General features: G+C 38.5%; 1 protein-coding gene across 1 annotated transcript in view; it reads left to right on the forward strand.

Annotated features, from left to right (window-relative positions):
- The first annotated feature begins 7,854 nt into the window (after positions 1 to 7,854).
- The window catches only part of LOC120861081 (choline transporter-like protein 5), a 123,550-nt gene continuing 107,559 nt past the window's right edge, over positions 7,855 to 23,845 (forward strand). The window contains exon 1 of the mRNA XM_040236745.1: positions 7,855 to 7,984. Coding sequence (XP_040092679.1) covers positions 7,855 to 7,984 — 130 coding nt within the window. The remainder of the gene's footprint in view (positions 7,985 to 23,845) is intronic.

Genomic DNA, 23,845 nt, shown 5'->3' on the forward strand with positions numbered 1-23,845 from the left:
CAGTGGACAGTCCCTAAACTGACTCATTAGGCATGAATGGATGATCTGTCAGAGAAAAATGACTTTTAAGACCTCCATTCTCACTCTAATGCTTGATATTAACGACCTTTCAGGATGGTTGATATCATTGAAATTTCAGCTGTCACAAAGAAAACTGGTAAATGAATCAGTTTCTGAATGAAGATAGAAAGCTGTCCCTGAAAAAAAGAGGCAGAATGACAGTTGTAGGAAAGAAGAATTAGTGTGGAACTGAAATGGAAACTTAAGAAACAAAACTCTATTACCTCTGAATTTAATTTTTTATGATTTATTTTGATTCATGTCAATGTATGGCAAAACCAATACAGAATTGTAAAGTAAAATAAAAAATAAATTAAAAATATTTTTTTATGATTTATTTTATTGGAATTTGAAATGTCTAGACTTAAGCTTAACCCCAAAATTAAATCCTTAGATAATATATCCTTATCCCCTTCCAGAAAAGAAGATCTGAAATTTGAAATACAGCACTTTGAGTTTCACCAGAGCCTGCTTATGATTTATTAGCCTGTCAGTTATGGGTGTATCTTACTAATCATTCATAGGACATAGATTGCAATTTGTCTGTAGCACACAACACTCTGTGCTTAACTGCTGACGTAAAAGGACATTATGGCCTAGATCAGAGGTCAGCAAACCTTTTCTATAAAAATCTAGGTAGTAAATTTTAGGCTGTGCAGGCCAGATGGTTTCTGTTGTGACTACTCAGCCACTGTGGGACAAAAGTAGGCATAGACAATATATATGTAAATGCATGTAGCTATTTTCCAAAAGTCTGTGTTTATGGACACTGAGATTTGAATTTTGTATAATTCTTATATCACAAAATACTCCTTATTTTTAAAACTATTTTTTAAAAGTAAAAGCCATTCTTAGCTCACAAAAAGCTATACAAAAGCAGGCCGCAGGCCAGATTTGACCCATGGGCTGTAGTTTGCACCCCCATCTAGATTATAACCGGCTTCCCTTATGGCTCAGCAGTAAAGAATCCACCCCCTGCAGTGCAGGATACTCAGTGGATGTGGGTTTGATCCTTGGGCTGGGAAGATCCCCTGGGGTCTGTTTCTCTGAATTTGACTATTTTAGATATCTCAAACTAGTGGAATTCTACAGTTATTTTCCTCTGTGGTTGGCTTATTTCACTTAGCATAAGGTCCTGTCCTATAGGTTTATTCATGTTATCCAAAAGAGTTGAAATCAGAACCTCAAATGTGTATCTGCAAGTTCACTGCATATTGTCCAAAAGAACTGAAATCAGGATCTCAAATAGGTATCTGCATGTTCACTGCAACATAACTCACAATAGTCAAGATATAGAAATAATTAAATGTTCATTGACAGATGAATGAGATAAAAAAGTATGGCATATACATACAATGGAATGTTATTCAGCCCCAGAAAATGAAGGGGATCCTACTATATGAAGAATGGGATTTTAATAGATTGGGTAGAGATCCAGACTGGAGTGCTTTTGATAGTAAAAATGAGCATTGTTGATTGTTATTCCAGGATAATAGGTATAAATCATGGCTGTTTCATGCAAATTGGGACATATTGTATCCTAGTAGAATGAGTCTTAAAGCAACCATGAGCAGAGAACCCTGAATGTTGTCAAGGGAGAATTGATCAGGTATGCAGTGGATGAAGAAGTCCAAATTGGTTGAAGCACAGGAGATGAACAGGGGGAGAAAAACTAGAAAGGTAGTCTGGGGCTTGAACTAGGATTGAAATTGTATTTTTTTAAACATAAAGCTAAGACATTTGGAAATTATTAAACAAGTAGTGGAGAAGTGTTGAATTTTTAAAATAATAAAGTGACTTTGTTTGCTCTCAGTAATGTCAATGATGTGCAGAATGAATTGGATCAGGCAGAGACTACATGCAGGAGCCCAAAAAAGGGACCACAGCATCAGTTAGAAGAGAGAATGAGAGAACGTGGACTGAATCCAGGCAACAGGAATAGAAAGGAAGGCCTGGATGAAAGACACATCAGAGAGAAGGAGTCAAGAGAACTTACTAATTGAATATAAAATAAAAGATCATCTAAGAAAAAGAGAAACTCAAAGGAAATGCCCAAGAGTTTAAGTTGAGGTGACTATAGGCATTCTATACTTGTAGGTTAGAATTAGGAAGGAAAGGGAGGTCTACAAATGAGTATAGGACTAGGATCCTATTGTTACTGTAATTTGGAAAACATATATATAAGATAGCAATGGTACATCTGTAGTTTAACTTTTGAAAATACTTTTATGCCAGGAGTATTTTGAAAAACTCTGAGTGTGAGCAACTAGTTTTTTTTTTTTTTTTAATTGGACTTTGATTTAGAAGGAGGGTAAGGGAGAGGGTTGAGGTATCCATTCAGTTCAGTTCAGTCGCTCAGTCATGTCCGACTCTTTGCGACCCCATGAAACACAGCACGCCAGGCCTCCCTGTCCATCACCAACTGCTGGAGTTCACTCAGACTCATGTCCATTGAGTCAGTGATGCCATCCAGCCATCTCATCCTCTGTCGGCCCCTTCTCCTGCTGCCCCCAATCCCTCCGAGCATCAGAGTCTTTTCCAATGAGTCAACACTTCGCATCAGGTGGCCAAAGTACTAGAGTTTCAGCTTTAGCATCATTCCTTCCAAAGAAATCCCAGGGATTTCTTCAGATCTCCTTCAGAATGGACTGGTTGGATCTCCTTGCAGTCCAAGGGACTCTCAAGAGTCTTCTCCAACACCACAGTTCAAAAGCATCAATTCTTCAGTGCTCAGCCTTCTTCACAGTCCAACTCTCACATCCATACATGACCACAGGAAAAACCATAGCCTTGACTAGACGGACCTTAGTCGGCAAAGTAATGTCTCTGCTTTTGAATATACTATCTAGGTTGGTCATAACTTTTCTTCCAAGGAGTAAGCGTCTTTTAATTTCATGACTGCAGTCAACATCTGCAGTGATTTTGGAGCCCCCCAAAATAAAGTCTGACACTGTTTCTACTGTTTCCCCATCTATTTCCCATGAAGTGATGGGACCGGATGCCATGATCTTCGTTTTCTGAATGTTGAGCTTTAAGCCAACTTTTTCACTCTCCACTTTCACTTTCATCAAGAAGCTTTTTAGTTCCGCTTCACTTTCTGCCATAAGGGTGGTGTCATCTGCATATCTGAGGTGACTGATATTTCTCCCGTCAATCTTGATTGCAGCTTGTGTTTCTCCCAGTCCAGTGTTTCTCATGATGTATTCTGCATAGAAGTTAAATAAGCAGGGTGACAATATACAGCCTTGACGTACTCCTTTTCCTATTTGGAACCAGTCTGTTGTTCCATGTCCATTTCTAACTGTTGCTTCCTGACCTCTATACAGATTTCTCAAGAGGAAGGTCAGGTGGTCTGGTATTCCCATCTCTTTCAGAATTTTCCACAGTTTATTGTGATCCACACAGTCAAAGGCTTTGGCATAGTCAATAAAGCAGAAATAGATGTTTTTCTGGAATTCTCTTGCTTTTTCCAGGATCCAGAGGATGTTGGCAATTTGATCTCTGGTTCCTCTGTCTTTTCTAAAACCAGCTTGAACATCAGGAGGTTCACGGTTCACGTATTGCTGAAGACTGGCTTGGAGAATTTTGAGCATTACTTTACTAGCGTGTGAGATGAGTGCAATTGTGCTAGCATGTGAGATGAGTGCAATTGTGTGGTAGTTGGAGCATTCTTTGGCATTGCCTTTCTTTAGGATTGGAATGAAAACTGGCCTTTTCCAGTCCTGTGACCACTGCTGAGTTTTCCAAATTTGCTGGCATATTGAGTGCAGCACTTTCACAGCATCATCTTTCAGGATTTGAAATAGCTTAACTGGAATTCCATCACCTCCACTAGCTTTGTTCATAGTGATGCCTTTCTAAGGCCAACTTGATTTCACATTCCAGGATGTCTGGCTCTAGATGAGTGATCACACCATCATGATTATCTTGGTCGTGAAGATCTTTTTTGTACAGTTCTTCTGTGTATTCTTGCCACCTCTTCTTAATATCTTCTGTTTCTGTTAGGTCCATACAATTTCTGTCCTTTATCAAGCCCATCTTTGCATGAAATGTTCCCTTGGTATCTCTAATTTTCTTGAAGAGATTTTTAGTCTTTCCTATTCTGTTCTTTTCCTCCATTTCCTTGCATTGATCACTGAAGAAGGCTTTCTTATCTCTTCTTGCTATTCTTTAGAACTCTTCATTCAGATGCTCATATCTTTCTTTTTTTCCTTTGCTTTTCGCTTTTCTTCTTTTCAGAGCTATTTGTAAGGTCTCCCCAGACAGCCATTTTGCTTTTTTGCATTTCTTTTCCATGGGGATGGTCTTGATCCCTGTCTCCTGTACAATGTCACAAACCTCATTCCATAGTTCATCAGGCATTCTATATATCAGATCTAGGCCCTTAAATCTATTTCTCACTTCCACTATATAATCATAAGGGATTTGATATATTTCTCTATAAACTATTCTTTCTGTCTTCTTTCTAGGATCCAGTGGGATGCAATCCATTTTTAGATTAGTACACTGGTCCTTAGTTTATACTTACTGTAAAAGTAAAAATGAACCCAAATGAGGAAAATATACAGCTATGACAGACCTCTAGCTAGAATATGATTCAGAATGATTTTAAACCACAAGCTTGTATCACCTAGTTACTTCAATGCCTATCTTAAGAGTCTTCAAAATTATTCAAACTAAGTACTTTATTAAAAAAAAAAAAACAGCTCATTTTCCACAGAGCATTTGGGATTGTAAAGATGCCTTGGAATCAAAGAAAGAAACAATAATGACACTTTATAACTTCTAAAATTTGAATTAAGTTTCTGCTGCGTTGCTGACTCCCAAAATGGTACCCAAGCTATATTTTATATTTTTTATATTCAATTTTCCAATAATTTTCTAAGCAGTGACTTTTTTCCAGCAGGGAATATGAAAAGAAATAAGAAGTGGAAGAAATAGATGTTTCACACACACATACACACACACACACACCACACACACACACACACACAGACACCTCATTTTAAAAGAAAAAAAAAACAACAAAGGGAATGAAATCACTAGAGGAACAAATTCAGAAATAAGAATTTTTAATTTAGAAAAACTTTCCTACTTTTTGAAACTCTTGAATTCTTCAAACTCTTCCACTTTGTTCAATGTTCTTCCACGTTTAGATACTATGAAATTAACCAGTCTGGCCATGGTGTGTGGTATGGTCTGCCTGTTTCTCTAAAGCAGTGGTCCAGAAAAGGAAAGTAGATTTGAATACATTATCCTGCCTGGTCCCAGAGTAGAATCCCCAGACATCTCCGGGTGTGAATTACTGAAAAATGTTATCCCTCTCTGGTGAGAGACTAGACTGCTAGAGTGGATAGAGAGTGGTTGTGTGGGTGCACAGTAGCCCCTGGTGCTATGGCATGTTCTTGGTACAAGAAAGAAAGAAAATCGTAGTATAAATCCCCCTGGTTGTTGTTGCTATAAAACCCCCTATAGAACAAAACTCCCATTGATGCCATTCATCAGGACCAGTAGCCAAGCACTGTGGGTTTTATTTCTTAGAAATTTCCTTTTGGGCTCTGCTTCTTTCCTTGTGCCTTATTTTTTTAATTGGTAAGTTTCTTTTACTCATCTTTCCAGTATGTTTACCTCTTCCTGTGCTGACTACATAATATAAATAGAAAACATTATAATGCTATATAATAATAGTCATTATAAACATGTATTATAATGTATATTATCTATGATATACCCATGTAGATATCATATGTATAATATTATTACAGGACACTGACCAACCTGGCTGGTGCTTCTGACTATATCCCTCTCTCCTTGGTAGTTATGATTACACACAAAGGCTTTGACAACTTCAAGATTTCTAATAAAAGCTTATCAGTGTTCTAGTTTTCTCTTCCTTAGTTCTTTGCCTGCAGGCAGTCCTTCTTAGGTATCATACTATTTAGCAACTGCCCTGACAGGATGAGAACTGATCTTAAGTAGGATGTGTCAAAATGCAAATAAACCAGATTCTTTCCTCACCCTCTAGCAGGTTTTGCATTCAATGATTGTTAAACAAAGAAATCTAGATTATCTTTTTTTTCTCTTGTTATTATTTTCCTAGTTCTTCAGTCTCAGTGAAAATTTAAATTCCTGGGTTGAAATTGGATTTAAACAAGTAATGGTTTGTTTCTGAATTGACCATGATTAGCTTTCTCTATGATGGATCCATTTCCTGTGGTGAGGTGGTGTAATAAGGATGTGTGTGGAGTTTTCAATATGACTAATTGGAATCTTTCTAGAAAGTTGTAATCATATTAGAATAACCACTAAGTGAAAAGATTGGGCATAGGAAACTTAGATGTTTGTCTGCCTCTGCAACTACTTCTCTCTTGTGGACCTTATATAAGGCAGCTTACCTCACTACCCCGAAAAACCCAAAGGTAGGAAACTCACAAATTTATGTAAGTGAAAGCAGTAAAAGTATAACAGGGCTTTATCAATATACAAGGTATTACTGTGTCTGTTCCTGTACAATTATTATTCATTATTATTGCTATTACCACCACTAAAAATAGAATGTAACTTCAGCCTGTCTGTGCTAAATGATTGGAACATATCCATCTAACCTCTAGAACAAAAAGTTTTTGTTATGAAAATTCTCATGTGCATCTTTTAATCCTGTCAAATACATTGATCTGTCTCTTTCCTAATAGATTCTTCATTAAGTTTCAACAATGATTGTATTTTTTCTTACTTTTAAGACAAGTTTTGACCTTCTAGACTCCTTACAAGCTGAACAAAATTTAATATTGGAAATAGGAAATACTTTAGATGAAAACCTGAGTTTCCCTACTGGATACTGGTTTGACTTATGATCCCTTAGAAAATTACCATGTCTCTCTGAGCCAAATTTTCTCTAAATCTCATTTCACAATATCCAGCTTACAGAATAGCTGGAAAATTACAGTTTAGAGCATTTCATTTTGTAATGCATTATAGACATTGTTTTTTGAATAGTTGCAACTCTGTTCCTCATAGAAAGCTTATGTAGTCAATCCTTTATTTAATCAGAGTACCCTTCATATGTGCACGTAGAAAGATAATGGAGAGAGAGAGGAATGGAAATGGCTATTTTTTTTTTTAATTATTATGTCATGTACTGGGAAGCATGAAGGAGAAAATTATAAAATCAAATAGTTTAAATTACAATTTCAAATAAAAGAATTTTTTGATGTTAGTGTATTATAACTTCTAAAAAATTTTACAAATAAAGAATCAAGAGAATAAATACTAACAGCTTTGGAGGAACTTTAATCACAGAACTATAACCGCTCTCTGCTGTTTAAGTCTTTGATTGTAGAAATACATCTGATCTACCTTTTAGAATTATTAAGTATAAAAAGGCATATCACTGTTGTTATTATCTTTTGTGTGTTCAGTCGCTCAGTTGTGTCTGACTCTTTGAAACCCCAGGGATTGTAGTCTGCCAGGCTCCTCTGCCCAAGGGACATTTCAGGCAAGAATACTGGAGTGGGATGCCATTTCCTTCTCCAGGAAATATTCCTGACCCGGGGATCAAACCCAGGTGACCTGCATTGCAGGCAGATTCTTTACCATCTGAGCCACCAGGGAAGCCCAATTATTTTCTTATGCCTTCCTATGTATATTTTTGCAGTAAACATGAGTCATTTTGTATCTCTTTTAATTCCCATCGCCCGCCCACCTTCTAACACCTAATACCATCACATTGGGGGTTAGGTTTCAACATAAGGACTTGGGGGAGACATGTTTAGTCCATAAGAGGGAGGAAAACGGATGCTACGTGAGCCTTCTCGGGACCCTTTTAATGCATTGTTCCTCTTCATCTTTAGGAGTTGTACAGATGTGCTGTGCTGCACGATCTTCATACTGTTCATTATGGCCTACATTCTTTTAGGACTTGCAGGTGAGTAAGAACAGGTACAGAAGATATTTAACTTTTATTATTTACATGACTAAGTCAGTGTCACATTAATCATTCCAAAATCCTTCTTCTTATTGATTATTGTCTTTTCTGGAGGGAGTATACCTCACCAGAACTCATTGGGTAGGCGATGCAATGAAAAATAAACACAAAGCAGTTTATTCAAAGGCAAGTCTATAAATTACTTAGATAGATAAAATTATACAAAAGAAAGAAAAACCCTTATAGTTGCTTTTTAATCATTTTTACTTTTGAAATTTTATTAAGCAGCTAATAAATTCACATTATTATTTACTAATTAGAGTTAGAGACTTGTTGAAAGTGAAAAGGAGAGTGAGAAAGCTGGTTTAAAACTCAACATTCAGAAAACTAAGATCACGGCATCCAGTCTCATCACTTTATGGCAAATAGATGGGAAAACAATGAAAACAGTGATAGACTTTATTTTCTTGGGCTCCAAAATCACTGCAGATGGTGATTTCAACCATGAAATTAAAAGACGCTTGCTCCTTGGAAGAAAAGCTATGACTGACCTAGACTGCACATTAAAAAGCAGAGACATTACTTTGCTGACAAAGGTCCATCTAGTCAAGGCTATGGTTTTTCCAGTAGTCATGTATGGATATGAGAGTTAGACTATAAAGAAAACTGAACACCGAAGAATTGATGCTTTTGAATTGTGGTGTTGGAGATGACTCTTGAGAGTCCCTTGGACGGCAGGGAGATCAAACCTGAATATTCACTGGAAGGACTGATGCTGAAGCTGAAGCTCCAATACTTTGGCCACCTGATATGAATAACTGACTCATTGGAAAAGACCCTGATGCTGGGAAAGATTGAAGGCAGGAGGAGAAGGGATGACAGAAGATGAGATGGTTGAATGGCATTACCAACTTGATGGACATGAGTTTGAGCAAGCTCTGGGTGTTGGTGATGGACAGGGAGGCCTGGTGTGCTGCAATCCATGGGGACTCAAAGAATCAGACATGACTGAGTAACTGAACTGAACAAGGTTCATGTTATTATTTACCAATTAAAATTAGAACCTAGATAAGTCTAAGTAACATATTACCTTTTCTTTTTATAAGCAAATTAAAAAGAAGGACCAATTAATAAGAACCTAGATAAGTCTAAGTAACGTATTACCTTTTCTTTTTATAAGCAAATTAAAAAGAAGGAACAATTATTAAGTATTTTACCAAGTAGTTTATTGACATATAAGAAGTCCTATTGTCTTTGCCTACCAGAGAAAGATAGCCTGTTGTTCATTGTTAAATTAAAGGTTTTCCTATGGAAATGAAAATAAAGAGGACAAATAAAGTCTTTGTTTAGGTTTTTTTAAAAAACAAAAAAACAAAAAACAAAACTACCAAAAGGGATCAATAAGTATGGCAGAGTAAGAGGACATGAAGCTCACCTCCCCCAACAAACACATCAAGATATATGTACATGTGGGACAATTTTCACTGGAAACTGGCAGAAAGACTCCAAGGCTGTTAAGATACACACATAATTGGGTGAAAGTGAAGTCGCTCAGTCGTGTCTGACTCTTTGAGACCCCATGGACTGTAGCCTACCAAGATTCTCCACGGGATTTTCCAGGCAAGAGTACTGGAGTGGGTTGCCATTTCCTTCTCCAGGGGATCTTCCCAACCCAGGGATCGAACCCGGGTCTCCTGCATTGTAGGCAGATGCTTTACTCTCTGAGCCAGAAGGGAAAAAAAGGCAATAAAGTCAGGTCGTGTGCTCCCAGAGCAGACCTCAGAGGACAAGAAAGATCACACAGGTGGATACTCATCCTGTGAAATAAGCAATGAGAACCACAGATTGAGCTCCCCTGTCCTGGGTTTTTATACAGAGGAGACAAGCCCTTTTGGCTGGTTGAGGACTGCTGGGGAGTAACAGGATGGCTGTGGGAAGCCTGGACTACAACTGTGAGGAGCACTCATATGCTAGCTCGCTCCTGAGGCAGGGTGGAGAGAGGTATCCTCTAGTGGCTACTGGGTTTCCCATAACCTCCTTGGCATGCACAAAAGCTGAGCAAAGGGTTTGGTCCTTCTCATTCCACATCACAATGTATCATTGGATCTGGGGCAGCAATGAGTGGGTAGAAGACTCAGCTGTGGTGTGCAGAGATGACCTAGTCCCTGGGCATACCCTGGGTGGGAGGGTGGCAGCCACTACTGACCTTACTCAGGCAATACATCTCAAGTAGCTCTCAGGTCTCGGACAGCAGCGGCTCCACCACAGCTTATCCTCAATCATGTGCCAAGTGTCCGTGTAGCCCAGTGATGTGGTTTAATGAAAGGGCGGGAATGGTGGAGGCTGAGGACAGTGATGTGCTCTGAGGGACCAAGGGGGACTTGTAGGTGCCTTCCCAGGCAGTGTGTCAGAGATAGCTGGGACCTCCGTCTGCAGACAGTGTGAGCAGACGGCCCTCACGAGCCCCACTTAGCTCAGCACTTCCCCACTCTAGGCAAAGGTCCCAATGCAGATAGAGGGGAAAACACGCTGAAAGGGAACAGAACCGGCTTGGGCCCAACCCTCAGGGTGTCAGCTCCAGCAGCTTGGGCTCAGGCCCCACCCCTGACTGGTCATTGATAGTCACTGAGCAGAGAGAAAGTCCTGCCTCACGCTGGGCTCCAGCTCTAACTCCATCTCTAGTTTCACGGCTGCAGTCATGTCCATAGTGATTTTGGAGCCCAAGAAAATAAAATCTATCACTGCTTCCACTTTTTCCCCTCTTGTTTGCTATGAAGCGATGGCACTGGATCTTAGTTTTTGGAATGTTGAGTTTCAAGCCAGCTTTTTCACTGCTCTTTCACCTTCATCAAGGGGATCTTTAGTTTTTCTTCACTTTCTGCCACTAGAGTGATGTCATCTGCATATGTGAGGTTATAGATATTTCTCCTGGCAATCTTTATTCCAGCTTGTGATTCATCCAGCCCAGCATTTGCATGATGTACTCTGTATATAAGTTAAATAAGCAGGGTGACAATATACAGCCTTGTGGTACTCCTTTCCCAATTTTGAACCAGCCCATTGTTACATGTCTAGTTCTAACTGTTGCTTCATGATCCACATACAGGCTTCTTAGGAGACAGGTAAGGTGGTCTGGTATTCCTATCTTTTTAAGAATATTCCACAGTTTGTTATGATCCACACAGTCTAAGTCTTTAGTGTAGTCAATGAAGAAGAAATGCATGTTTTTCTGGAATTCCCTTGCTTTCTCTATGACCCAATGAGTGTTAACAATTTGATCTCTGGTTGTTCTGCCTTTTCTAAACCCATCTGAAAGTTGTCTGAAGCATCTGGAAATTCTTGTTCACGTACTGTTGAAACCTAGCTTGAAGGATTTTGAACATAACTTTACTAGCATGTGAAATGAGCATAACTGTAAGATAGTTTGAGCATTCTTTGGCATTGCCCTTCTTTGAGATTGGGATGAAAACTGACCTTTTCCAGTCTTGTGGACACTGCTGAGTTTTCCAAATTAGCTGACATATTGAGTGCAACACTTTAACAGCATTATCTTATAGGATTTGAAATAGTTTAGCTGGAATTCCATCACCTCCACTAGCTTTGTTTGTAGCAATGCTTCCCAAGCCCACATGACTTCACACTCCAGGGTGTCTGGCTCTAGGTAAGTGACGACACCATCATGGTTATCTGGATCACTGAGACCTTTTTTGTATACCTTTTTTGTGTATTATGGACACCTCTTCTTAACTTCTGCTGCCTCTGTTAGGTCCTTACCATTTCTGTCCTTTATCATGCCCATCCCTGCATTAAATGCATACTTAATATCTCCAATTTTCTTGAAAGATCTCTACCTTTCCCATTCTATTGTTTTCTCCAAATTCTTTGCATTGTTCACTTAAGAATGCCTTCATATCTCTCCTTGCTCTTCTCTGGAACTCTGCATGTAGTTGGGTATATCTTTCCCTTTCTCCCTTGCTTTTCACTTCTCTTCTTTCCACAGCTATTTGTAAAGCCCCCTCAGACAACCACTTTGCCTTCTTGCATTTCTTTTTCTTTGAGATGATTTTGGTCTCCGCCTCCTGTACAATGTTACAAACCTCTGTTCATAGTTCTTCAGGCACTCTGTCTACCAGAACTAATCCTTTGAATCTATTTGTCACTACCACTATATAATCATAAGGAATTTGATTTAAATCATACCTGAATTCCCTAGTGTATTTTCCTACTTTCTTCAATTTAAGCCTGAATTTTGCAATGATGAGCTGATGATCTAATCCACAGTTAGCTCCAGGTCTTGTTTTTACTGACTGTATAGACCTTCTCCATCTTCGGCTACAAAGAACATAATTAATCTGATTTTGGTATTGACCATTTGGTGATGTACATGTTTAGAGTCATCTCTTGTGTTGTTGGAAGAGGGTGTTTGCTATGACCAATGTGTTCTCTTGACAAAACTATGTTAGCCTTTGTTCTACTTCATTTTGTACTCTTAAGTGCAAACTTGCCTGTTACTCCAGGTATCTCTTGACTTTATACATTTGCATTCCAGTCCCAGACCTATGGTGAAAAGGATGGCTTTTTTTTTTTTGGTATTAGTTCTAGAAAGTCTTGTAGATTTATAGAACTTGTCAATCAACTTCAGGTTCTTCAGCATCAGTGGTTGGGACATAGACTTGGATTACTGTGATGTTAAATGGTTTGCCTTAGAATGAACTGAGATTATTCTGTCGTTTTTGAGACTGCACCAAAGTACTGCATTTTGGACTCTTTTATAGAGGGTCCCAAACATGATGAAGCTAAAATAGACCCACACCAAGACATAGCATAATTCAAATGGCAGAAGTCAAAAGTAAGAGAGAATATTAAAGGCAGCAAGAGAAAACAAAGAGTCATATGCACGGGAATTCTTATAGGCTATCAGCTGATTTCTCCACAACAACTTCTCAGGCCAGAAGGAAGTGGCATGATATATACAGAGTGCTGAAGGGAAAATCCTGCAATGTAAAATACTCTAACCAGCAAGATTATTATTTTTTAAAAAGGAAATGTTAAAGGCTCTTCTCTAGGTGGAAAAGAAGTAAGAATCTTAAAGAGAAAATATCCCCAGGAAAGGTAAATATATAATAAAGACTGATGACCAACTACTTACATAAGCCAATAGGAAGTTTAAAAGTCAGGTAATTCTAAAGCAACTATTACAAACAGTTAAGAGATAAATTTGGCCTTGGAGTACAAAATGAAGCAGGGAAAAGGCTAATAGATTTTTGCCAGGGGAACACACTGGTCATAGCAAACACCTTCTTCCAACAACACAAGGGAAGACTCTACGCATGAACATCATCAGATGGTCAACACTGAAATCAGATTGATTATATTCTTTGCAGCCGAATATGGAGAATCTCTATACAGTCAACAAAAACAAGACTGGGAGCTGACTGTGGATCAGATCATGAACTCCTTATTGCCAAATTCAGACATAAATTGAAGAAAGTAGGGAAAACTACTGGACCATTCAGGTATGACCTACATCAAATCCCTTACAATTATACAGTGGAAGTGACAACTAGATTCAAGGGATCAGATCTGATAGATAAAATGCCTGAAGAACTATGGACAGAGGTTCGTGACATTGTACAGGGGGCAGTGATCAAGACCATCTCCAAGAAAAAGAAATGCAGAAAGGCAAAATGGTTGTCTGAGGAGGCCTTACAAATAACTGAGAAAAAAAGAAGTGAAAGGCAAAGGAGAAAAGAAGAGATATACCCATTTGAATGCAGAATTCAAAAGAATAGGAAGGAGAGATAAGAAAGGCTTCCTCAGTGATCAGTGCAAAGAAATAAAGGAAAACAACAGAATGGGAAAGACTAGAAATCTCTTCAAGAAAATTAGAGATACCAAAGGGACATTTCATGCAGAGATGGGCACAATAAAGGACAGAAATGGTATGGACTTAACAGAAGCAGAAGACATTAAAAAGAAGTAGCAAGAATACACAGAACTATACAAAAAAGATCTTCATGACCCAGAAAATCATGATGGTATGATCACTCACCTAGAGCCAGACATCCTGGAATGTGAAGTCAAGCGGGCCTTAGGAAGCATCACTATGAACAAAGCTAGTGGAATTCCAGTTGAGCTATTTCAAACCCTAAAAGATGATTCTGTGAAAGTGCTGCACTTAATATGCCAGCAAATTTGGAAAACTCAGCAGTGGCCACAAGACTCAAAAAGGTCAGTTTTCATTTCAATCCTAAAGTAAAGCAATGCCAAAGAATGCACAAACTATCACACAGTTGCACTCATCTCACACACTAGCAAAGAAATGCTCAAAATTCTCCAAGCCAGGCTTCAACAGTATATGAACCATAAACTTTCAGTTGTTCAGGCTGGATTTAGAAAAGGCAGAGGAACCAGAGATCAAATTGCCAAGATCCACTGGATCATCAAAAAAGCAAGAGAGTTCCAGAAAAACATCTATTTCTGCTTTATTGACTATGCCAAATCCTTTGACTGTGTGGATCACCACAAACTGTGGAAAATTCTTATTGAAATGGGGATACCAGAACACCTGACCTGCCTCCTGAGAAATCTGTATGTAGGTCAAGAAGCAACAGTTAGAACTGGACATGGGACAACAGACTGGGAAAGGAGTACATCAATGCTGTATATTGTCACCATGCTTATTTAAATTATATGCAGAGTACATCATGAGAAACACTGGGCTGGATGAAGCACAAGCTGGAATCAAGATTCCTGGAAGGGAAATATCAATAACCTCGGATATGCAGATGACACCACCCTTATGGCAGAAAGTGAAGAAGAACTAAAGAGCCTCTTGATGAATCTGAAAGAGGAGAGTGAAAAAATTGGCTTAAAGCTCAACATTCAGAAAACGAAGATCATGGCATCTGGTCCCATCACTGCATGGCAAATAGATGGGGAAAAATGGAAACAGTGGCAGACTTTATTTTTTGGGCTCCAAAATCACTGCAGATGGTGATTGCAACCATGAAATTAAAAGACGCTTACTCTTTGGAAGAAAAATTATGATCAACCTAGACAGCATATTAAGAAGCAGAGACATTACTTTGCCAACAAAGGTCCATCTAGTCAAAGCTATGGTTTTTCCAGTGGTCATGTATGGATGTCAGAGTTGGACTATAAAGAAAGCTGAGAACCGAAAAATTAATGTTTTTGAACTGTGGTGTTGGAGAAGGCTCTTAAGAGTCCCTTGGACTGCAAGGAGATCCAACCAGTCCATCCTAAATGAAATCAGTCCTGAATATTCATTGGAAGGACTGATGCTGAAGCTGAAATTTCAATACTTTGGCCACCTGATGCGAAGAGCTGACTCATTTGAAAAGACCCTGATGCTGGGAAAGATTGAAGGCAGGAGGAGAATGGGACTACAAAGAATGAGATGGCTGGATGGCATCACCGACTCAATAGACATGAATTTGCATAAACTCTGGGAGTTGGTGATGGACATGGAGGTCTGGCGTGCTACAGTACATGGGGCCTCAAAGAGTCGGACACGACTGAGTGACTGAACTGAACTGAAGAGATAAACGTGAGATGTAAGATATGACATCATAAGCACAAAATGTGGGTGGAGGAGTGAAAAAAAAGTTGATATTTTAGAATGTACTTGATCTTACATGACTACTAATTTAAAACAAGTTGATATTATTATAGATCAACATATATGAACCACATAGTAAGCACAAATCAAAAATCTATAATAGTTCCACAAAAGTTGAAAGGAATGGAACACTCACATACTAATAAAGAAAGTCATCAAACCCCAAGAGAAGAAGCAAAATGAAGAAATATGAATGGAGAATAACTATAAAAACAACTGGAGAACAAGTAATAAAATGGCTATAAGTACAAAACTATCAATAATTACTTTAAATGTCAATTAACTAAATGCTCCAGTCAGAAGACACAGGGTGGCTGATTGAATTTTTATAAAGATCCTTCTATGTGCTGCCTGTAGGAGATTCATTTTGGAGCTAAGGGCACACAGAGACAGAAAAGCTGGCAAGGGAAAAAGATATTTCATACAAATAGAAATGGCAAGAAAGTGTGGGTAATAATTTTCATACTGGAAAAAATGACTTCAAACAAAGACTATATCAAACAACAAAGAAGGGCATTATATAATGATAAAAGTCTTGATACAGGAAGATTTTTGTTAACATATGTGTACCCAACCTAGGAGTGTCTAAATATATAAAGTAAATACTATCCTGTAAAAAAGGAAAAATTGATAATAACAAAATGATAGTAGGAAACTTTAACATCCCACTAATACCCACTAATGGATCATCCAAAAAAAAATAAATCAGGAAACAATGCCTTAAATGACACAGTAGAGCAGCTAGACTTAATTGGTATCTAGAGGACATTCCATCCAAAACAGCAGAACATTCTTTGCAAGTGCACACAGAATTTTCCCCAGGATGGATCACATCCTAAGCCACAAGACAAGCCCCAACAAATTTAGGAAGATATAAATTATACCAAGCATTTATTTCAACCATAACAGTATAAAATTAGAAATTAATTACATAAAGAAAAATGAGAAAAGAACAGATATGTGGAGACTAAGTAACATGCTACCAAAAAGCCAATGGGTCAATGAAAAAAAATCAGAGAGGAAATCAGAAACCTTGAGACAGATGAAAATGGAAATACAACCTTCAAAAATCTATAGGGTGCAGTTACAATGTTCATTGCAGCACTGTTTATAATAGCCAGGACATGGAAGCAACCTAGATGTCCATCAGCAGATGAATGGATAAGAAAGCTGTGGTACATATACACTATGGAGTATTACTCAGCCATTAAAAAGAATACATTGGAATCAGTTCTAATGAGGTGGATGAAACTGGAGCCGATTATACAGAGTGAAGTAAGCCAGAAAGAAAAACACCAGTACAGTATACTAACACATATATATGGAATTTAGAAAGATGGTAATGATAACCCTGTACGCGAGACAGCAAAAGAGACACAGATGTAAAGAACAGACTTTTGGACTCTGTGCGAGAGGGAGAGGGTGGGATGATTCGGGAGAATGGCATTGAAACATGTACACTATCATGTAAGAAACGAATTGCGTCTATGTTCGATACAGGATACAGGATGCTTGGGGCTGGTGTACTGGGATGACCCAGAGAGATGATATGGGGAGGGAGATAGGAGAGGGGTTCAGGGTTGGGAACTCATGTACACCTGTGGTGGATTCGTGTCAATGTATGGCAAAACCAATACAGTATTGTAAAGTAAAAAAATAAAATTTAAATAAAAAAAAATCTATAGGGTGCAGTTAAACCAATTCTACGAAGAAAAATCTCAAACAGCCTAACCTACTACCTAAAGGAATTAGTAAAAGAAGAATAAACAGAACCCAAAGTCAGCAGAAGGAAGGAAATATTAAAGAACAGAGAGGAAATGAATAAAATAGAAATTTGTAAATCAGCTATACTTTGAATAAAAAAAAAACTACCAAAGGAACTGGTGTGAATATTTTCTGTAAAAAGAGTTCACCATTGCCTATGAATAATATCACTTTATTGCCAGAGACTTACATCCTATCCCTTCGATGTTGACTTAGGGAACTTTACTGTATTATTATTATTAGGGTGGGGACTATAAAGTCAGATGATAACTTCTAGTAAAAATAATTAATGCCTAGACTTAATGTGTATAGATTGTATCAGCAGTAAAAAGGCAATGGAGAACAATGGAAAATATTCTTCTCTGTTCTTCAGTTTTGTCTTCCAATAAAGAGAAATACTTTGAGAACAGTAATTGAAAGTAATTTCCAAAAGATCATCTGAGTAATACTGTGCAAAAGCTACACATAACGAGAATGTAAAACAAAAAAAATACGGCAGGAAGATAGAGAAAGAGAACAACCAAGGACTATAAACCACAAAACCAAATAAAGCACTGTAAGTTCTTCAGAAGATTCCTTTGGTATTTCTTTTATGCATCTTAATTTCTAAACATTTATGTAGTAGTAGTATAATACATTGGAGAAGGATATGGCAATCCACTCCAGTATTCTTGCTGGAGAATCCCATGGACAGAGCAGCCTGATGGGCTATAGTCCATAGGGTCTGCAAAGAGTCGAACATGACTAAAGTGACTTTGTATACATGCATGCAAGCACAATACATAAGTGAATAAATTGAATATTAAAATGAGGTGAATTTTCTTATTATACAATGAATAGTATTTTAGCATCTCCAAGTTTGGGACACATGTTTGTCACTGTCATTTTTTTGTTTGTTTTTACTTTTTGTCATGCAGTTGAAATATGTTACATGAGAGAAAGGATTTGGAGTCAAGCAGATCGAGGGCTTCCTCATATGGTTTGGTGGACATAAGCTACTTTCTTAATCTCAATTTTCTCATCTGTAAAATAGGGAAACACTACCTACTTTGGAGGGCTGTTATGAGGAGTAAATGAAATAATATCCAGCTATACCAATAATGCTACATAATAGTACAAGGCAGTATTTCCTTTGCTACCATTGTATAATCTAGTTGTTCTGAATTTTAATAAATTGCTTTTCAATGTAATTTACTATATTGTTGCTATAGCAACCCATAATTTTTGTTATTAAAGTTTGAAAGCATGCAGGAACTTCATAAGGATCTCTTACTGTGTCTGAAATCTTTCCATTAGGAGACCTTTGGTCATAATTAAGTTTCTCCTCTCCATCTCAGAGCCAGTCTCTTGTAATCCATGGAGAAATGCCTTCTGTCCTTATATAGAGCTGGGAATGCCACTACCACTCTCTCCCTTGTCAGCACAGTAGAGTGTGTACTGTCATTTCCTCTGAAACAAGATGAGAAATTTGCCTTTTTGTTTAAGATCTCCAGACTCAGTGTGTAAATGCCTTAACTCACATAGGGAAATTGGGATACAAATGTTCCTCAGTGAAAAATTGTGTTCAATATTGGATTTAATGTTTCCTCTAAATTAATCCTTATGCTACTAATTAAAATGTTGCTGTTCAGTTGCAAAGTTGTGTCCAACTCTTTGAGACCTCAGGTATTGCAGCACACCAGGCTTCCTTGTCCTTGTTCACTATCTCCCAGAGTTTTCTCAAACTCATGGCCATTGAGTCAGTGATGCCCTCCAACCATCTCATTCTCTGCCACCCTCTTCTCTTCCAGCCCTCAGTCTTTCCCAGTATCATGGTCTTTTCCAATGAGTTGGCTCTTAAAAGCCATTCTAGTCTATTTCTAAGATAAATTTAACTCTTCTAATACTGGACTGAAAGAAGAATGAAGGAAAACACTTGGCAGATGTTAATAGAAATGTTAAGCTTTTTTTTTTAACATGAAAGAATGTACACCTTCACTTGAAGAAAGTTAAAGCTGTCAGTTTTACTGGTGTGTTGTAAGCAGTTTTGCATCTTGTGTTAGATCAGGACCCTCATAGGCTTATCTTTCATCCTTGTGTTTTTTTATAAGGAATGTTACCATGAAAGAGACATGTTTCTTACAAACTCTACCAAGGGAAAACAAAGCAACAAAACTGTTCTTTGCCCTGTATGTAGAATATGGCCAGCTAGGGTAACACTTGGATGCAACAAAGGCATTTGACATTCGACTGATGAAAGGCAGAACCAGTGTTTAAGTGGGTGAAGTGGAGTCTGGGTAGATGGTAATCAATTCTCTTTGAAAGATCAAACTAACATTTATGATAATAGCCCTCTTTTGTCCTCCTTCACTGATGGGTGCTGTTCAGTTATTGCACTAACTGGAAAAAGGAGTAGGAATATTTATTATGCAAATGGTTCTTGCTATCCTTGTGCTAACATTATGTATACAATAATAGCACGATTTCAACATTGGATAATTTTTTATTTCTTTTCAAATGGATTTCCAATTGAAAGAGTTAGTTTTTTCATTGTTGTATTTACATGGGAAGCAATTATAGTTAGGATTCAAAGCTTGTTTTTGGTTTTCTTTTTTAATCTTCCTCAGGAATAATTAATTATTCCTATTAGTTGAGAAGACAGGAAAGTAAATTAATGTGAACAAGCCTAGGCTCTGTCACTATGCTGTAAGAAACCGAGGTAACATGGAGATGACATATATAGGTGTCCTAGTTACTAGGCTGGGTGAGCTCCTACAGTTAGATAGTGTTTACTGTCAGCCTGTAGCGTTTTCAGATGATTGAATCCCACTCAACATTTGACTGTGTGAGAGACCTCCAAGGGGCTCAGTTGAGCCTGCTCCAAATTCCTAACTCCTAAAATCCTGAGCAAATTAAAATTTTTGTATTAAGCCAATGGGCTTGGGGGTGCAAAAATAGATAAAACAAAATCTGATACCTGGAAATGGGATGGTGGCTTAACAAAATTTAAAATGTGGGCATTCATTTTGGAGAACAGGTGGTGTTCAGAAGCCTAGTAAATTTTGAGGTTGTTGATGAAAGTTTGATGGAAAATGAGGACATGTAATTGGAAACAGGAGGAAAAGGCCCTTTGCTATGTGGTAGTTAAAGTTTGGCAACACTGTTGCCAATGGTGATGTGGAAAGAAGGAAATACACCTAATGAATTTAATGATCTAGCTAAGGAGACCATCCTTAAGAGATGAACCAGTCCTGAAGAGCCTCATCTACCCTTGGACCTGACTTAAGTGATGATATTCAGACCTTGTGTTTGAGCCTGATATTGTAACTGGATGAGGTTTCTGGGGATCCTGGGAGAGTAAAAGTGTATTTGATTGTGGAGGGAATGTAAAAATTTTGCCTAGTCTTAACACGTGGTTGCAAACTCTTTGCCACTCCTTTCATCAAGAGGGGGAGTCTTCATTCTTGCCCATTGAACTTAGTGAAGTTAGGGATTTCTTCTCTAATAGAGAATGAACCAAGCCAAAATGCAACAGTAAAGGGCTTTGATATGCAGGTAATTTATTCAGTTCAGTTCAGTTCAGTCGCTCAGTTGTGTCCGACTCTTTGCGACCCCATGAATTGCAGCACGCCAGGCCTCCCTGTCCATCACCAACTCCCAGAGTTCACTCAAACTCATATCCATCAAGTCAGTGATGCCACCCAGCCATCTCATCCTCTGTCGTCCCGTTTTCCTCCTGCCCTCAATCCCTCCCAGCATCAGAGTCTTTTCCAATGAGTCATCTCTTCGCATAGGTGGCCAAAGTACTGGAGTTTCAGCTTTCCCTCCAAAGAAATCCCAGGACTGATCTCCTTTAAGATGGACTGGTTGGATCTCCTTGCAGTCCAAGGGACTCTCAAGAGTCTTCTCCAACACCACAGTTCAAAAGCATCAATTCTTCGGCACTCAGCTTTCTTCACAGTCCAACTCTCACATCCATACATGACCACAGGAAAAACCATAGCCTTGACTAGACAGACCTTTGTTGGCAAAGTAATGTCTCTGCTTTTGAATATGCTATCTAGGTTAGTCATAACTTTCCTTCCAAGGAGTAAGCGTCTTTTAATTTCATGGCTGCAATCACCATCTGCCGTGATTTTGGAGCCCCCAAAAATAAAGTCTGACACTGTCTCCACTGTTTCCCCATCTATTTCCCATGAAGTGATGGGACTAGATGCCATGATCTTCGTTTTCTGAATGTTGAGCTTTAAGCCAACTTTTCCACTCTCCACTTTCACTTTCATCAAGAGGCTTTTTAGTTCCTCTTCACTTTCTGCCATAAGGGTGGTGTCATCTGCATATCTGAGGTGACTGATATTTCTCCCGGCAATCTTCATTCCAGCTTGTGCTTCTTCCAGCCCAGCATTTCTCATGATATACTCTGCATATAAGTTAAATAAGCAGGGTGACAATATACAGCCTTGACGTACTCCTTTTCCTATTTGGAACCAGTCTGTTGTTCCATGTCCAGTTCTAACTGTTGCTTCCTGACCTGCATATAGGTTTCTCAAGAGGCAGGTTAGGTGGTCTGGTATTCCCATCTCTTTCAGAATTTTCCAGTTTATTGTGATCCACATGGTCAAAGGCTTTGGCATAGTCAATAAAGCAGAAATAGATGTTTTTCTGGAACTCTCTTCCTTTTTCCATGATCCAGAGGATGTTGGCAATTTGATCCCTGGAATGGGTGAATTTAACTCAGATGACCATTATATCTACTACTGTGGGGAGGAATCCCTTAGAAGAAATGGAGTAGCCATCATGATCAACAAAAGAGTCCGAAATGCAGGTAATTTATAGATCCGTGCAAAAAGAGTAGAGGAAGCCATCATGGATTGACTGGGAACAGTAGGACTAAAAGTACCAAGGATAGAAAGAAAGAGGTTTACATAATACAGTCTTAAATCCTTCATGGAAGAGTTTTCATGTTCAGTTGCTCAGTTGTGTCCGACTCTTTACAACCCCATGCACTGTAGTACTCCGGACTTCTCTGTTCATGGGATTTTTCTGGCAAGAGTACTGGAGTGGGTTGCCATTTCCTCCTCCAGGCAGTCTCCCTGACCCAGGGACTGAACCCGTATCCCCCGCGTCTCCTGCATTGGCAGGTGGATTCTGCCACTGAGCCATCTGGGAAGCCCTCATGGATGAGGTGGAGAATAAACAAAAAAGCTGAATTAATAATCAAATGTGGGCTTCCCTGGTGGCTCAGTGATAAAGAACCCACCTGCTAATGCAAGAGATGTGAGTTCAGTCCCTGGGTGGGAAGATTCTGTGGAGAAGAAAATGGCAATCCTCTCCAGTATTCTTGCCTGGGAAATCCCATGGAGAGAGGAGCCCAGTGGGACACAATTTAGTGATTAAGCACGTATGCACAGTCAAACTTGATCCTATCATTTCTAGTATTGAAGTATATGTTCATTTTCTTAGGGTAACAATACAGTTACATGTCTCCTTTTCCATTCATTTCTTAATGAAATCCAGCATTTTATCTCTACTCTGACCTGGACTACCCTGAAATGCCAAGGAGAGGTCAGTCTTGTTTCCATTTTCCTGTTGGAGAGAGAAATCGTATAGTCGACTGGTGTTCTGATGCTTTGTTTGGTGCCATTTGATATAATTTCTTAGTGACTTGCTTATCTGGATCCTTCCACTCATAGTGGTTTCCTCTGCTAGGATCCAAGACTATAGTTTTTACTTACTATGCCCCATTCTCCTGAGAATTCAGTCCCTGCTCTTAGACCCTTCTGTCAAGTCTAGGACATCAGCCCAGTCTCTGCCTTCATGGAAAGTCCCCCTTTGGGGTATTTGTATTCCTTTTGGCCTATAGATTTGGTTCAGGGTCGTTTTATTCTATCCTAAAGTGAAATCTCAAGGAGAAAAATTTAGTTCTTGTCCCTTCCCTTTTTTAAAGCTAATTAACCTTCCTTTCCCAAGGGATATGAGGATGGGAGAAACCATATTTTCATAACTGAGAGATCCCTCAGGTGAACTTTTGACAAAGATAATTCCAAGGTGACATTTTGCCTCTTTCTATGCAGAAAAGCAGTGGGCAATCTCTCTTACTAATAAAGAAATAAGCAAATATAATTATAACGATTATGCTACAGAGTCATCCCTTTATAATTTGTCAGATTGCTGGTATGATCCTAATATTCATTGTAAGTGAACACTGGTGATGAAAAGTGAATATGACAGGAAGTCACACTGTACCTTTACTCTGCTTTGGAACTAAAATGAGCCTGCCTGTCAGATCACAGCTTGGAAACACTGTTTTAGTAAAATTAGTTTTTTACCCCAAAAAGGTAATAAAGTTAAATAATTCCAGTTCCATTATCTTTAAAATTGTTCTAGTAAACTTTTCTTAATGAAGCATTTATTGTATTTGTAAATAACCAGAACCAGTATTAAATGTCCTTTTGCATCCTTGATAAATATACAGA

This window comes from Oryx dammah, unplaced genomic scaffold, assembly GCF_014754425.2.
Source record: "Oryx dammah isolate SB20612 unplaced genomic scaffold, SCBI_Odam_1.1 HiC_scaffold_11227, whole genome shotgun sequence".
Lineage (NCBI taxonomy): Eukaryota > Metazoa > Chordata > Mammalia > Artiodactyla > Bovidae > Oryx > Oryx dammah.